This window comes from Mastomys coucha, unplaced genomic scaffold (assembly GCF_008632895.1).
Source record: "Mastomys coucha isolate ucsf_1 unplaced genomic scaffold, UCSF_Mcou_1 pScaffold23, whole genome shotgun sequence".
NCBI classification, from domain to species: domain Eukaryota; kingdom Metazoa; phylum Chordata; class Mammalia; order Rodentia; family Muridae; genus Mastomys; species Mastomys coucha.
Genome location: NW_022196906.1, coordinates 36,939,325 through 36,954,021, shown reverse-complemented (window position 1 = coordinate 36,954,021; position 14,697 = coordinate 36,939,325). Strand labels below are relative to the sequence as shown.

The 14,697-nt window shown below is 40.2% G+C and overlaps 1 protein-coding gene across 6 annotated transcripts in view; it reads left to right on the top strand.

Moving 5' to 3' along the window:
- Positions 1-14,697, top strand: part of Arhgef12 (Rho guanine nucleotide exchange factor 12) — a 142,529-nt gene that overhangs the window by 110,312 nt on the left and 17,520 nt on the right. For all 6 annotated transcript variants that reach the window (XM_031344555.1, XM_031344553.1, XM_031344556.1 and 3 more), the window contains 9 exons: positions 765-977; positions 5,302-5,434; positions 5,846-5,881; positions 6,592-6,746; positions 7,923-8,069; positions 9,001-9,086; positions 11,209-11,334; positions 13,237-13,351; positions 14,475-14,575. In XM_031344555.1, coding sequence (XP_031200415.1) covers positions 765-977; positions 5,302-5,434; positions 5,846-5,881; positions 6,592-6,746; positions 7,923-8,069; positions 9,001-9,086; positions 11,209-11,334; positions 13,237-13,351; positions 14,475-14,575 — 1,112 coding nt within the window. The remainder of the gene's footprint in view (positions 1-764; positions 978-5,301; positions 5,435-5,845; positions 5,882-6,591; positions 6,747-7,922; positions 8,070-9,000; positions 9,087-11,208; positions 11,335-13,236; positions 13,352-14,474; positions 14,576-14,697) is intronic.

The following is a 14,697-nucleotide window of genomic DNA, read 5'->3' as shown; positions in this document are numbered from 1 at the left end:
ACAGATGTTGGTTCCTGCTTACCTCTGATCCTGGGTGTGTCAGAGTGCCTGGGAGTGGAGCTTCCTCTCCCACTGTGCTTTTTCTGATAGCCTGCCACATCTCTCTGTAGAGAGAGGTCAGACCACAACCAGCAGGCAGCGTGGCAGCAGAGATAGATGTGGTACTGGGAAGGTAGCCAACCTTTGCAGGCTACTCTCCTGAGGTTCTAGCATGCTGAGGTGACAGCTTGGCTGGAGAGCAGGATATGGGGAGTCCTCCTGCTAGGACCCACAGCGCAGGTCAGAAGCTGTGACAGGCAGAGGGAATCTCCAGGAAAGGAGAAGATGCACTTAGATCCAGGCTGTACAGAGCCATGTAAGGGAGTATGTATAAGGTAGTGGAGGGAATGATCTGAAAGAACCTGATGTAAGCGAGAGTAAGGAGTAGGACAGTCTTTGGTACACCGGGGACATTGTGAATATACAGGGAAAAGTGGAGGGGGATAACACTCACAGATAAAGGCTGCATCTTTATGTTTACAGAAGAGAAAACTCTCCCAGCATTCCCTCTGCCTTCACTCCCGCTGCTCTCACCAGCTTCTCTTTCTGTGTTCTTTCTTCTGCTCCATCCCTCTTAACTTCCCTTATCTGCTCTCTCCTTCTGTACCCCCACCCCCATTTCTTGCTGCATATAATAACTATAGACTCAGATATTTCCATCCACCCCTTTCCCTCCTCTACAGCCACTTTGCAGCACATGCTAATGACCATTGCTTCCTGTTCAGTTGGCAGGGCCATGGAGATACAGAAGCTGCGCCACCCGAAGCACTTAGCCACTCCCTCATCTGTGAGTCCTGAGCCTCAAGACCCTGCCAAGTTGCGCCAGAGTGGAGTAGCCAATGAAGGAACAGACACTGGATACGTGTCCACCAGTTCCATGTCCTCTGCCACCTCAGGGGCTGCTCTTCCTCAAGAGGGAGGGAGGGAGAACGATACAGGTAAGTCATTCATTAAACAATGGAAAAATGGAAGATTTTAATTGAAAATGAATCCCAGTTTAGTTTGATTTAAGTATTTTAGCATTCTACAATTCACAATGGAAATATACTGAATGATAGTTTTTTATTTTCATAAAAAACAAAACTCCAAACCACTGCCTGAACTCTTGAGGTGTTAATTATGCACAGATGCCTGACATTTGAAGCTTATAAGATGCACCAGGAAAGCCACAAAATTAAAAATACATTGGAGCCTGTGAGTAAGGTGATACAGCCAGAGTCGTCTTCAAGAGCCAGAAGCAGAGGGTTCAAAGGTTCAAAGCCATCCAGACACACAGGGAGAAGCCCCAATACCAGTAAAAGCTGGAAAATTGTTTCATTCCAGGAAAGAAAGATAAGAGGGATTGAGGAAACTGGCTAGTTGTTATTGGCAAATAAATGTTCTATTTTCTAAAGGAAGCAGAGTTGGGGTTTTAAAAAAAGCACTTGATACAGACTTACGGGACAGATAGAGAAGGAAGATGCTCAGAAAGGAAGGTGCCTAGCTGATCAGATCCTCCACTGTGTGAGTTCCAGGATCAAACTCAGGCCATCAGGGGGGCAGCACACACCTTTCTTTTATCATGACAGGCAGGCCCCAGATAAATTTTAAAGAAAATCTATAAACCTGAGACCCTGAGGATTTTTTCTTTTACATTAATGATAATTCAGTAACAAGAAGAGGTCAAATATTTGGACCAGAGCTATTTCCATACAATAGGAAAGGGAGGGAAAAAAAAGAAAGAAAGATAAGTCAGCTATACAGTTTTTCATTCTTAAACATGGACATCGTTCCTCATTCCTGGAAACACTGGCTTCTTAACGACACACAGCTCCATACATTTAGACAATGACATAGAAAAGCCATCCCTAGAGGAACAGCTTAATTTTGATAATGTGTAAGAACTTTAAAATTGCCTCTAAAGTAGTATACTTGAGAACATTAAAGAAATAATAAAGAATAAGATCCTATAAGAATATTTCAGAGATAAACTTTAATTAAAAGTTAAATATAATAGAGTAATTATTGTTATAAATTGCTGTGTGAAAATCACTCCAGGTTTAATGGCATAATACAGAAAGTACTCTCATCTTTTTGTGAGTGAAGAATGTGTAGCCGCTTGGCTAAGTGGTTCTAAATTGAGGTCTTTCATGAGAGCAGGGAATACCCTCCTCCATGCCACTCTAAGGAAGCTCAACTCAGAGCTTCATGCACTCTTTCAAGAGTTGCTCCTGTGTTCCAGGATGCTATAACTGACTCCTTAGAATGATGTAAAGGAGTGGGTGAGGACAGAGTTCTGCTGTCACCTCAGCCACTTAGAGGCAAGTCACCAAATCATCCATACTTCAGGGGAGACAGATCGGAGTCAGTTCCTGAGGGAGAATTAAAAAGTTGATGAACATGTTTTTAAACCTCTACAGTTGCCAGTATTTAACAGGCTCTTTGTGCATAGAATCCCTGAAAGTATTGTTTTCTAGTGCGTGTAAGAATTAAAAATGACAACAACAACACTGCAACAGAACCCCAGAAATCGTGGGGACTCACGAGAGAGATCCTCTCTTCCTCTGAGACCGTGGAGATGGTGGGGGAGGGGCAGAGAAAGTAGAGCAGGGTTCCCAGAGTTAGGAATATCATCCACTTTTACTTAGAAAGGATGAGGAGAACCAACCACTGTTAGGTGTTACTTAATTGATGAGGAAAGCCTGGAAACGAGAGCAAGAAGATGAGAATTGTGTTTATCTATTGCTCCTTGGAACATTGAATGGTGGAATAGAAAAGAACACAGCTTTCAGCTTCCTGCAAGAAAGTGGTTTTTACTTTAAATTGTGTATCTTAAATTGTCTGTCAAAAAGGAAGAATGAATAAAGACATTTTCAGATATGTAATAATGTAAAGTTCGACTGAAACTCCTCACTCCTTGAACAGTGTTTGAGGTTACACTTCTGTACGCTGAGAAAAAAGGTAAAGTAAATTATGGGGTGCAGGAAACAGCACAGAAGAGGAGCACAGGTGGTGATGGTGCCACAGGCCACGCAACCATGGCTCCAGACTGGAGCACAGCAAGTCAGGAACAAGAAAAGAGACGTGGGGGTCGGGAAGGTGGTTTACTGAAGTCCGTAAGGACAGAGCTAGGATCTTCAGAGTGGGACCCATCTCTAACCTGGTGTTGCTGGGGAGGCAGTGGGTCCTTAGAGCTCACCAGCCAGCCAGCTAGGCCAGCTCAGAGATCCTGTCTCAAAAACAAAAGGTGGAGAACTATCAAGGAAGGCATCCTATGTTGTTCTGTAGTCTCTCCACACAAGTAACATAGAAACACTCACTCAGACTTGCACCACACACGCAAAAGTGAAAGAGGAGTTTTAAGCAGTTTGTAGGTAGTATGAGGAAAAAAATTGAGATACAATAAAATTATATTATTTTACAAATAAAGGAGAAGATTTAGGAATACAAAGAAAAACAATTGTTTAAGAAAGTAAGTCATTTTTGAAACATGAAGTAAACTAAATGCTCTGGCACATGTGTCTACTCCCAGAAATTGGGACATGGGTCACAAGTTGCAGGCCACTTTGGGTTACATATTGAGACCCTATGTCATTAACAAAATGAAGGCTGGTAAGCTGGCTCAGCATGGAAAGTGCTTGTCATCAAGTCTGACCACCTGAGCTGGATCCCTGGACCCCCACATGGCTCACTGCATGGCTGACTGCAAAGCAGCTTCTGCATATTGTCATCTGACTTGTCCTTGCATGTCTTGCATGTGCTTGCACACACACACACACAAATAAATAAATGTAAAAAATGTTTTAATTAAAAAAAGGGAACAAATGAGCTGTTCATGAAGCAGCTGATTGAGTGCAAGTTTAGTGTAATAAGCACCCTGTTTTAAATGGCCAAGAAGTTGCATAATTGGGACCAGTAAAAAAGAAAATATTCAAACCAGCATACTTCTTAACCTGGTAGGAACAGCATGCGTATATGCTGAAGGTTGTATTTGACAATATGTATATGGCCATAGTAATGAAAACATATTCGATTGGTTTTCAGGCATTTAGAATCATCCTGCTAGGTAAAGTATAAAATAAAAGCCAGGGATTGGTGGCACACGCTGCCTTTAATCCTAGCACTTGGGAGGCAGAGGCAGGTAGATTTCTGAGTTTGAGGCCAGCCTGGTCTACAGAGTGAGTGTCAGGACTATACAGAGAAACCCTGTCTCAAAAAATAGACATTTCATTGAGACAACAGATCAGAAATGTAAAAAGAATAGGAGAATGAAATATATAGATGGACATTAAATCCCTGGCCTGACATACAAGAGAGTTAACATTCTCCTTGATGTAGTAAAATGGATCAATACTTGGATTTCTGTAATGTCTCAAAACCCTACCAGTAATGATATAACTATCAGACATTGGAAGGGGCAGAAAGTGAGCAGAATCTCTAGAGAAAGAAATACAGATTGTAAACCAAAAGTGTTATTTGGAATTGGTCCACTCTAACATCTGCTATTAGAAATGAGAAAGGAGGAGGCAGGAGGTGGCTGCTCCTCATCACAAGACATGGTGCTGGTCTTGCCTTTTTTAAAAATTAATTTTCATAGTTTCATTTATGCACACCTTGCATATTGACCCTCTCACTTCTACCTTTCTGCCTCCTGTCACTGCTCACCACGTCTCTCTTCATGTTTAATCATTTTTTGTGACTAACTGAGCTTAACCAGGGCCATCTGTGTGACACCTTGGGTTTAGAGCTATCTTTGAAACCAGGGGTCTCTGTAGAAAATATACAACTAAAGATACCTCTCCCCAAATCTGTGCATGGGCAGCAGTTCAGAGGTCGAGGACATGTGATATTCATGGAGCTTGTAGAAGTTGGGCTTCTGCCTCATTCAAGGGCCAGACTTGGGTCGTCAGGCTTGTGTGCAAGGAGGCACCTATCCTTCCACACCGCCTCAGCGCTTCAGTGGCTCTTCCCTTAGTATTTTTTTTTTTTCTTTTCCCTTAGTTTTTAAGAGAGTACTTTAAAAATGGTTTTCTTGTCAGGTATGGTGGTGTATGCCTTTAATCCCATCTCTCAGGACATAGAAGCTGGCAGATCTCTGGGAGTTTCATTTGTGTTTTAGTGCATTGGAGAGTTTTATATACTAATTTTTGTATTCTGACTAGCCTATTTAAATAGAATGTGGCTATGATTTAGGCTAAAGTTCTTCTGGGAATTGATCACGTTTTTTGGTTTTTTCTATTGCTGTTTTATTTTAAATAGTGACTCTGACTTTTGTCATCTTAGGAACAAAACAAGTTGGAGAAGCATTGGCACCTGGAGACTGCTTGGACAGCACACCTCGCGTCCCTAATACTGTTTTTGACTTCCCCCCTCCTCTATTAGATCAAGTGCAGGAGGAGGAATGTGAAGTGGAGAGGTAATTCATAGAGCTTTGTGCATTGCTTAAGTTCTTTGACTTATCACTTTTAATATACGGAAGCATGTTCTTTTATGTTTTATAGAAGCCTGGTTGGTAATAAATATTAAGTCCTACTGAAATTTTTTTGTTATGTTAAATAACTTCTGTATCTTGGGTATATCTATCTTTTTTGTTTTTTATTTGTTGTTGTTTTTGTTTTTTTGAGACAGGGCTTCTTTGTATAGCCCTGGCTATCCTGGAACTTGCTCTGTAGGCCAGGCTGGCCTCAAATTGCCAAGCTCAAAAATCCACCTGCTTCTGCTTCCTGAGTGCTGGGATTAAAGGCATGTGCTGCCACTGTCTGGCTGGGTCTGTCTTTCTTGGTCTCTGTTTTTCTCTCCTGTGATTCCTTATTCTCTATTGTTTTAGGGTGGCAGAACATGGAACCCCCAAACCCTTTCGGAAGTAAGTAAATCTTAAGTAGCTGTCATTTAAATCCAGCCTCTCTCCTATGAAGTCCTAATTAGAAAGGAAGGAAACCCTCTTCACAGTCTGAGAATAAGGAAAGCTCTCAGTAAGCCCAGACCAGCCGAGGGCCGTAAACAAGTGTGCATCCGGGAAGAAGCTGTTTCCTAGGAGAGGAGAGAGTCGTAGGCTCAGTGCTGAATCAGATGCAGAAGTCTACCTGGTTTACAATAAGTGTATGCTCATGAGGTTGGGGTGATAGCTCAGCTGTTAAAAAGTGTGAGGACCTCATTTCAGATGGTGAATGCCCATGTAAGAAGCCAGACATGAACCGGGCAGTGGTGGTGCACACCTTTAATCCCAGCACTTGGGAAGCAGAGGCAGGTGTATTCCTGAGTTTGAGGCCAGCCTGGTCTACAGAGTGAGTTCCAGGACAGCCAGAGCTATACAGAGAAACCCTGTCTCGAAAAAAAGAAAAAAAGAAAAGAAAAAAACAAAAAAACAAAAAAATAAGGGAGCCAGACATGACAAGACCGTCAAAAGGAATAAAGTAAGGGGCAGTCAAGGAAAACACCCGAAGCCAATCTGGCATCCACAATACTTATACTCATGCATCCATACACACACGAACATACACAGAATATTTGTGAGTCTCTGTCATGCACCTGAAGCCCTCAACAGGATTTCCCATTTATTTGTTGGTTTATTAGGTTTGACAGCATCGCCTTTGGAGAAAGTCAGAGTGAGGATGAACAGTTTGAAAATGACCTGGAAACAGATCCACCCAACTGGCAGCAGCTTGTTAGCAGAGAAGTGTTACTGGGACTGAAACCTTCTGAGATCAAAAGACAGGAAGTAATTAATGGTAAGTTTAATCAATCTGTTGTTGGTTGTATAGATTGAGATTTACCAGAATGAAGCAAATCTTTCAGCCTTGGAATTTGCTTTATTTTCTATTGGCCTTTTGTTTTAAACAAAGACAAAATTAAACTAGATAGGTTATTTTTTAGCCTTTCAATAGAAATAGTACAAGTGATGGTACAATTTGATTTAGCTTTCAGGATACTGAAGATCCATAGCATTACATTATAGGTATGGAAGTTGAAAAAGTCACTGGGATACTTTAAGGTTATGTTGTAGGCATAGATTATCAAGAATGAGCTAAGCTTAAGGAGACTAGCTGAGCAACAGGCAGTGCATAATGAGAGCACAGGAAGGACTTAGGTCACCCATGTACAGGTCACAGGACATTATTGAGGGGAAATCAAAGCAGGAGCTCAATACAGTCAGCCCCATCACACCTACAGCAGAGGGGAGAGAGTGAGAGGCTCCTATGCCCTTCTTCTTGTGTGCATCTAGCTTTCTCCTGCCCTGTATAGCCCCAGACCCCTGCCTAGGGAATAGTGCTGCCCATGATGTGCTGGGTCCTACAGTAGGTCTGTTAACAGAACAGCCCCACCCCAGATATGCCCACAGACCAATCTGTTATAGGCATTTACTCAATTGAGACTCTTTCCCCAGGTGATTCTAAGTTGTGGCAAGTTGACATCACAGTTCCCCTAACATGTACGTAACACATATGTGATATGTATGCTGTACCCTCTGCTATCACTATGACTTGATTTCAATAAATATTTTTGATGACAATGAGATTTAGTAAAGTTACAGAATGATTCCAGAAATGAGGATTTATGGGCAAATACAGAAAATTAAATCTACTATTACTTTGGAAGAGCGCTTAAGGCTATCTGTTATTATTTACTGTATTCTGGTGTTATAAGTTCATATTGTAAATGAGTTTGGGAGTATCTGTTAATAGCTTTCTAATATAAAATACTTTTGAATGACTTTTCATTATTCTGCTCTATAGGAAAATTTCATGGATCAGTTTGGTTCTTAGACACATACCATCCTTTCTAAAAATTAAATTTATTACATAATGCGTTCGCTACCTAATAACAATGGAACACTATATTTGGTCCCATGGAATGAGTCTAAATAAAGCAACATTCTGTACCTCCTTTTCCCCTCCTCTGGCTAGAACTGTTCTACACTGAGAGAGCTCATGTCCGAACACTGAAGGTTCTTGACCAAGTATTCTATCAGCGAGTGTCCAGAGAAGGGATTCTATCACCTTCAGAACTACGCAAGATTTTTTCAAACTTGGAAGATATCCTTCAACTTCATGGTAAGAAAAGTTGGCTTGTGACCATTGTGTCTACATTTCTATTAGAGAAAAGACTGTAAAAGCACCTCTACGACACGTTACAAATAGGTGAGTACCTAACAAAGTTTATTGAGGATCTAGCAAAGAAAAATGATTGGATCTTTGACTAAATATTTTCCCTATAATTTTATACAAGTCTTAACTTTTTGTATACAAGTGGCCTTTTGTATACATACGGGCTTTTCTGATCTCAAGTTAGTACTTAAAATGAAAAACATGAAGAATGAAAATTACCCTTGATAATATCCTGTCAATTACTATATGTATGTATGTAGTTTTAAAATGTATATCTCAGGTAATAATGTGCATGTAAATATATTTTATAAGTAGTAAAATTAAATGAATGGTTAGATCATTTTCAGCAAGTTTTACTGTTTTGTGCTTAGGGCACATTTTATGTGTCTTGCTCTAGTTGACTCACCTGGACTTTTGAGGGAGTGTAAGATGTTCTTCTCTCTGTAAGCCACTGTTTTCTCTGTAACCTTAATTGTCAGTCGTTCTTGGTCAAAAGAATTATCAGTTTGTCAACCAAAGCAATTCTTTTTGTGGCAGTTTCTGATTTCATTGGCATGCAGTGTGTTGTTTACATCCAGAGTCTCTCTGAGCTGGGCTACAGAATGAGACCTTGAGGGTGAAGCCATATTTAGTATAGCCACACTATAGGCAGTGTGCTAGTTCCTAACAACAGAGCTTAAAGTGTTAGGACCTGTGTCCAGGAAGAGCTTTTGGGATCTAGCTGTGTAAGTGCTGTGTGCAGATTACATTAATGGAGATTGGGAGCACCTATGCTACTCTGAAAATTTACAAAAACTAGAGTTAACTGCTTTGTACTACCAGTAGTTCAAATTAAAATAAGTCTGAACTTCATCTTTTTTTCTTTTTCCTCCCTTAGTTGGGTTGAATGAGCAAATGAAAGCTGTCCGAAAAAGGAATGAGACTTCTGTTATTGATCATATTGGGGAAGATCTGCTCATCTGGGTAAGGAAATTGAGAATGTCTTTTAAATATATTTATAGACATGTGATCAGATTCTGGGTAAGTGATAAATGTGTCCAAACTAAACACATCCATTTTGCAGAGTTAATATGCAAAGTTGAAAAGGTTTCCACGTATTATTTTATTGTTTAGTTGTTCTAATCAGTATGCAATCAGACTCAGTGTTCCATCTCATTGAAATGTAGGCACACTGGTTCCTTCTCTTAAAGGAGAAAGAGTAATGTATCCTGTCAGTTTAGGTGTCATAGAATGTCTACCATCTTCTGTTGTTCAGATCTTAAACATGTACTGTATAATATTAGGTAATTATACTTCATAAGTGTCAGTAGTGAAAATGACTTAAACTTATATCCAGTATAAGGAAAGGATCCAGAGGCTGTAGTAACTGCAACTTCTGCCTGTCTTTCTGTCTGTCTGTACAGATTTATTTTGTGTGTGTGATCGTTTTGCGTGTATGTATGTGTGTGCATCACATATGGCTCATGCCCACAGAGGTGGGAAGAAGACATTAGACCCAGTTTGGATTCCCTGGAACTGTAACTCCAGATTGTTGGGAACTGAACCTAAGTCCTTTACAAGAACAACAAGTGCACTTAATCTCTCAGGGGCAGGAAAGAGAGAGGAGAGAGAGTGTTTAGAGAATTTTTTCCCAGTCTTGGTCCCATAGGTGATCCCAGTGTTTTCTTTATAAACCCATCTGTTCCCTTGTCCCTAGTGTCTGAGGGATAACCTGCCATTGATTTTGCCAGTCTCATCCTTCAGCATTTATTTCTCAGTGCTGCTGATTGAACACAGGGCCTTGTGGGTCTGACACAAGTGTTCAACCACTGAACCACACTTTAGCCTGTTCATAAGAGAATAAAAGTACAAACTTTGACCAACCAGTTAGAATACTATTTTATGTAACCTACTTGAAGGAAATAATTCATCTACAGATCTGCTACAAAAGAACATTTTACAGAATGCCTTCCTATATGATAGACTTTTGGAAATGTGGAATATTGTATGGAAAACCCTCTTAGCTAAGTACAGAGCACTTGTTTGCAAATGTAAAAGTGGTAGGAAAGCTAGCTTCAAAGTTATTTGTGCAATGCCCACACTCAGGACACAGACAGGATAGCTGGGAGTATGAGACCAGCCTGGAGTGCAGTGGTTCTTAGCCTGTAGGTCATGATCTCTTTGGGGAATGGACTGACCCTTTTGCAGAGGTTGCTTAAGACCATCAGAAAACACAGATATGTACATTACAATTCATAACTAGCAAAATTACAGTTAATGAAGTGCCAACGAAGATAATTTTATGGTTGGGGGTCACCACAACAGGAGGAACTGTATTAAAGGGTCGAAGCATTAGGAAGGTTGAAAACCACTCTAAAGCAAAAATAAACAAAATAGTATACAACAAAAAAGGTTTTTTTTTTTTTTAACTTATAATAAGACTGCCTCATGAGTAAAGCAGTTGTTAAGCAGTTCATTGAGATCCTTCAAAGTTAGGGTATAAGTAAACTTACAGATTAACTATTACAAACATATACAAACTATTACTCTTATATATAAGAGTAAGATACTAGTAAGAGGCAATACACACACACACACACACACACACACATAATATATATTTGCAAAAGAGATTTATAAGTTCATTGCTCTGCACCCAGGCCCCTGCACAGGTGACACAGTGGGGAATTTTCCTTGTGTTTGCACTCAGCTCATGATCGTAGTACATTTCACAATGAGTAGGAAGGAAAAGCTCCTAACACATGGATTTCCTTGTAGAACAGTAGGAAAGTTCTTTTAAATGAGTCAGAGTCTATGAAAATGACATAGGAATCATAGTCTCCAGGCATTTTGTATTCCATACTCTTCAGATTTCAACCTTTCTAATTTGGAAACAGTGTAGACTGTAATACATCCTAAGTGACTGGCACATGGTCTGTGGTGTCATGGTGAGTAGCACCATTGCCCCTTCCTCTGCATACAAAGTCCCGTCACTTGCATTTGAGAGTGTTCCCTGGGATGTTGAAAGGCCTGTGGCTGCCTTTATCTTACTTGGCCTCACAGATGCTCAGTGTTTCTTTCTCTTTTCTCTGTGTTCTTGGCACAGTTCAGTGGACCAGGGGAGGAGAAGCTGAAACACGCTGCCGCCACGTTCTGCAGTAACCAGCCTTTTGCCCTGGAAATGATCAAGTCTCGCCAGAAAAAGGATTCTCGATTCCACACTTTTGTCCAAGTGAGTTACACAAGTTATATCCCAACAAGTTTTGTATTAATTATAGAATAACCTTGAGGAATTCTGACTTACATTAATTCCCTCCCTTATTTATGTTTTTTTTATTTTATGAATATGGGTGTTTTGCCTGAATAAATGTTTGTGTATCAAGTATGTGCATGGTCCTGAGAAGCCATTGAATTCCCTGGGGCTGGAGTTACAGATACATGTCAGCTGTTGCCACATGGGTGCTGGGAATTGAACCTAGCTCCTCTGGAAGAGCAGCCAATGCTTGTCACCACTGAGCCATCTCTTCAGCCCCACTCAGTGTGTCAGCATCTTAAAAGAGCTTTATATTACATCTTAAATTACTGGAAGGAATAAAGATGTTTTTGGAATGATGAGTAATAAAAAATACACATGAAAATTGAAACATTTGACATAGATATCCATGTTTCCATAGCAGTTTTAATTAAGAAAAAGCCATATTCAGTTGTTCTGTGGTCTCAGCAAGCGTTCTCCACTGAGCTATAGGCCTAGCCCTTTTTATAGCTTTTTGTGGTAAGGTCTTATTAAATTGTCCGGGCTCTGTCTGTGTCTCATGCTAGCCATGAGTTTACCGGCCTGTGCTACTAGGCCTGCCTCGTATTCACTTATGAAAAGCATATTGTTTAAGTTTGAGACGTTTTTTATCAGGCTTGGGAGGGTTGTAACAGTACTGGGGTAGGGATGGGAGTAGATAAGAGTCTGGAACTGTGGCCCTAGGCTGTCTCCAGCCACCTGCTGTTTTATAAGTAAAGTTATTTGGACACCATGCATCTGTTCCCTGTTGCTGTCTTGTTAAGCAGCAGTCACAGTTTTTGTGGTTTAAGAGTATGGCCACAGTCTAACAGGACCCTTTCTCTTGGATTTTATCAATGTACTCTAGAGTTGCAATCCTTACCTGATGCTTGGTTAAGCTGATGGCTGATCTATCTTTCTTTCTATCTATCTATCTATCTATCTATCTATCTATCTATCTATCTATCTATCTATCTATCTATCTATCTATCTGTCATAAACACAAAATGAAGTCCTACTCTCTCGCTCATTGTCGTTGGCCAGGAACTAGTCTCAGCTCCTCAGGATACCCGTCTCTCTTCCTGTGGCCTTTGAGTAGTCGACAAAGGTGGATTTTTGCTTTTTTTCCAAGCAAGTAGGAATGCTTTTCTCTGGTCCAGATTGCTTTTAAAGTTAAGGGCTGAGAGATGGCTCAGTGGTTAAGAGCACTTGCTGCTCTCACAAGGACTAGAATTGGGGTCCCAGCCACTTCTAATCAATTTAGGCCAGGCCTCCTCTTTTTGATTAAATTAAAATTAAGTAATAGTAAACTAATTATAGAATAGATTCTATCCATACTCCAGGGGATGGAATCACATATACCCAAAATGGGAATCTTATATTTTTATTACATAAGGACACTTTAAAGGTTTCCATTTTTATTACATAAGGACACCTTAAAGGTTTATATCTTTATTACATAGAGCCATGTCCATTCATCTATCACTGCTCTTTGTTAAAACAGCAGACTCAGTTTGAAAAACTGGCCAACAGAGTCTGAAGTGTATTGTTACATTATTGTAAGGTTTGTAGACCTCTGATGGATATAAGCTAGTGATCCAGACTAGTGATCCATGGTATCTACTCAGAATGCTGAATAATAAGTTAGTAAATATACTTTTTTATACATTTTTTTTGAGACAAGGTTTTTCTGTGTAGCCTTGGCTGTCCTCGATCAGAAGTAGGATATGCATGATTTTTTTTCTCTTTATCTAATAATCAGGCCTTTGATACAGTGGCATTTCTAGTAAATGCATGAGACATGTTTTGTAATTATCCGTCCTAATATGCTTTGTTAGTTGACTTCTTCCACTTTAATTTTAGGATGCTGAGAGTAACCCTCTGTGTCGTCGTCTTCAGCTGAAGGATATCATTCCCACCCAAATGCAGAGGCTCACTAAATACCCACTTCTTTTGGATAATATTGCCAAATACACAGGTACAGCATTTTGGCTAAAACAAAAGTTGGGAACTAGAAAAATGGCTTAGTGGTTAAGTGCTCTTGCAAGGACCAGAGTTGGGATCCTAGCAGCCACACCCAGTGGCTTACAACCACTCCCAACTCCATGAGATCTAACACCCTTTTTGGGCTCTGTGAGCACCCACATGCGTAGATTCTTATACAGATAATGCATATATACACTTTCTTTAAAAGTTAAGAACAAAACCTAAGAATATGTCCTGCTAAATAACTAATCTTTGATAGCATTCTGATGCCTAGAATTGATTTCTGCCGGTTGTATGGCAGACATTTCCTGAGAAGACATAGTAGAGTCTTCAGCCTGTTTGGATTGTGCCCTCTAATAGTAGTTCAGACACAGTTTGGCCTACTGTGGTGCAAGGGTCACATTAAGGTCCCTGCCTAGTTTTTATTTAAAAATTATGATTTAAAGGCAAAGTATCACAGAGCCCGGTTCATCATGAACTCCATATGTAGCTGAGGGTGGTCTTGAACCCCTACTCTTAACTGCTAGGTCAGAGGTTCTCAACCTGTGGGTCAAGGCCCCTTTGGTCATCACAAGCAAAATTGGAGTTATGAAGTAGCAATGAAAATAACTTTATGTCTGGGGTCATTACAATATAAGAAACTGTATATCAAAGGGTCACAGCTTTAGGGAGGTTGAGAACTGCTGTCCTAGGTGGTGGGATTGTGGGCATGCACCCCCACACCTGCATCTTGCTGCCTGTTTTTGTCAGTAAGCTTCTACTGGAGACAACATATGGAGGCTGTCCATTTCTATGCTTTTTCTGAGAGCTTTTGCACTTAGCAGCAGAACTCATTGTTTGGAGCAGAGGTCATTTGGCCCACAGAGTGTAGAGTAATTGTCACCTGACCCTGTAGGAAAAATCATCCATCTTTGTTTTGGCATCTCTCATTGCTTTGAAAAGGCTTTATACTAGTCTGACCTATGTAAAGACTACCTGGATAGAGACTGTGCCATACGTTTTAACATGGTATAAAAATGTTAAAGGTATTCGTATATATCTTCTTACACTCATTTAAATAAAATGAGATCATGTGTGTACATTTTTTTTCCTAATTTTCTGTTTCTTTATATTAGAATGGCCTCCAGAAAGGGAAAAGGTGAAGAAGGCTGCAGATCATTGTCGTCAGATCTTAAATTATGTAAATCAGGCTGTCAGGGAGGCAGAAAACAAGCAGGTAAGAAGGAACAACAAGATACAGGGTAGCATTGGGGAACATTAAATGGGTATAGCTGTAATCTGAAATAACAGAGTATCATTGTACAACTAATGAGTAGGACATTTGTTTGCTACTCAGAA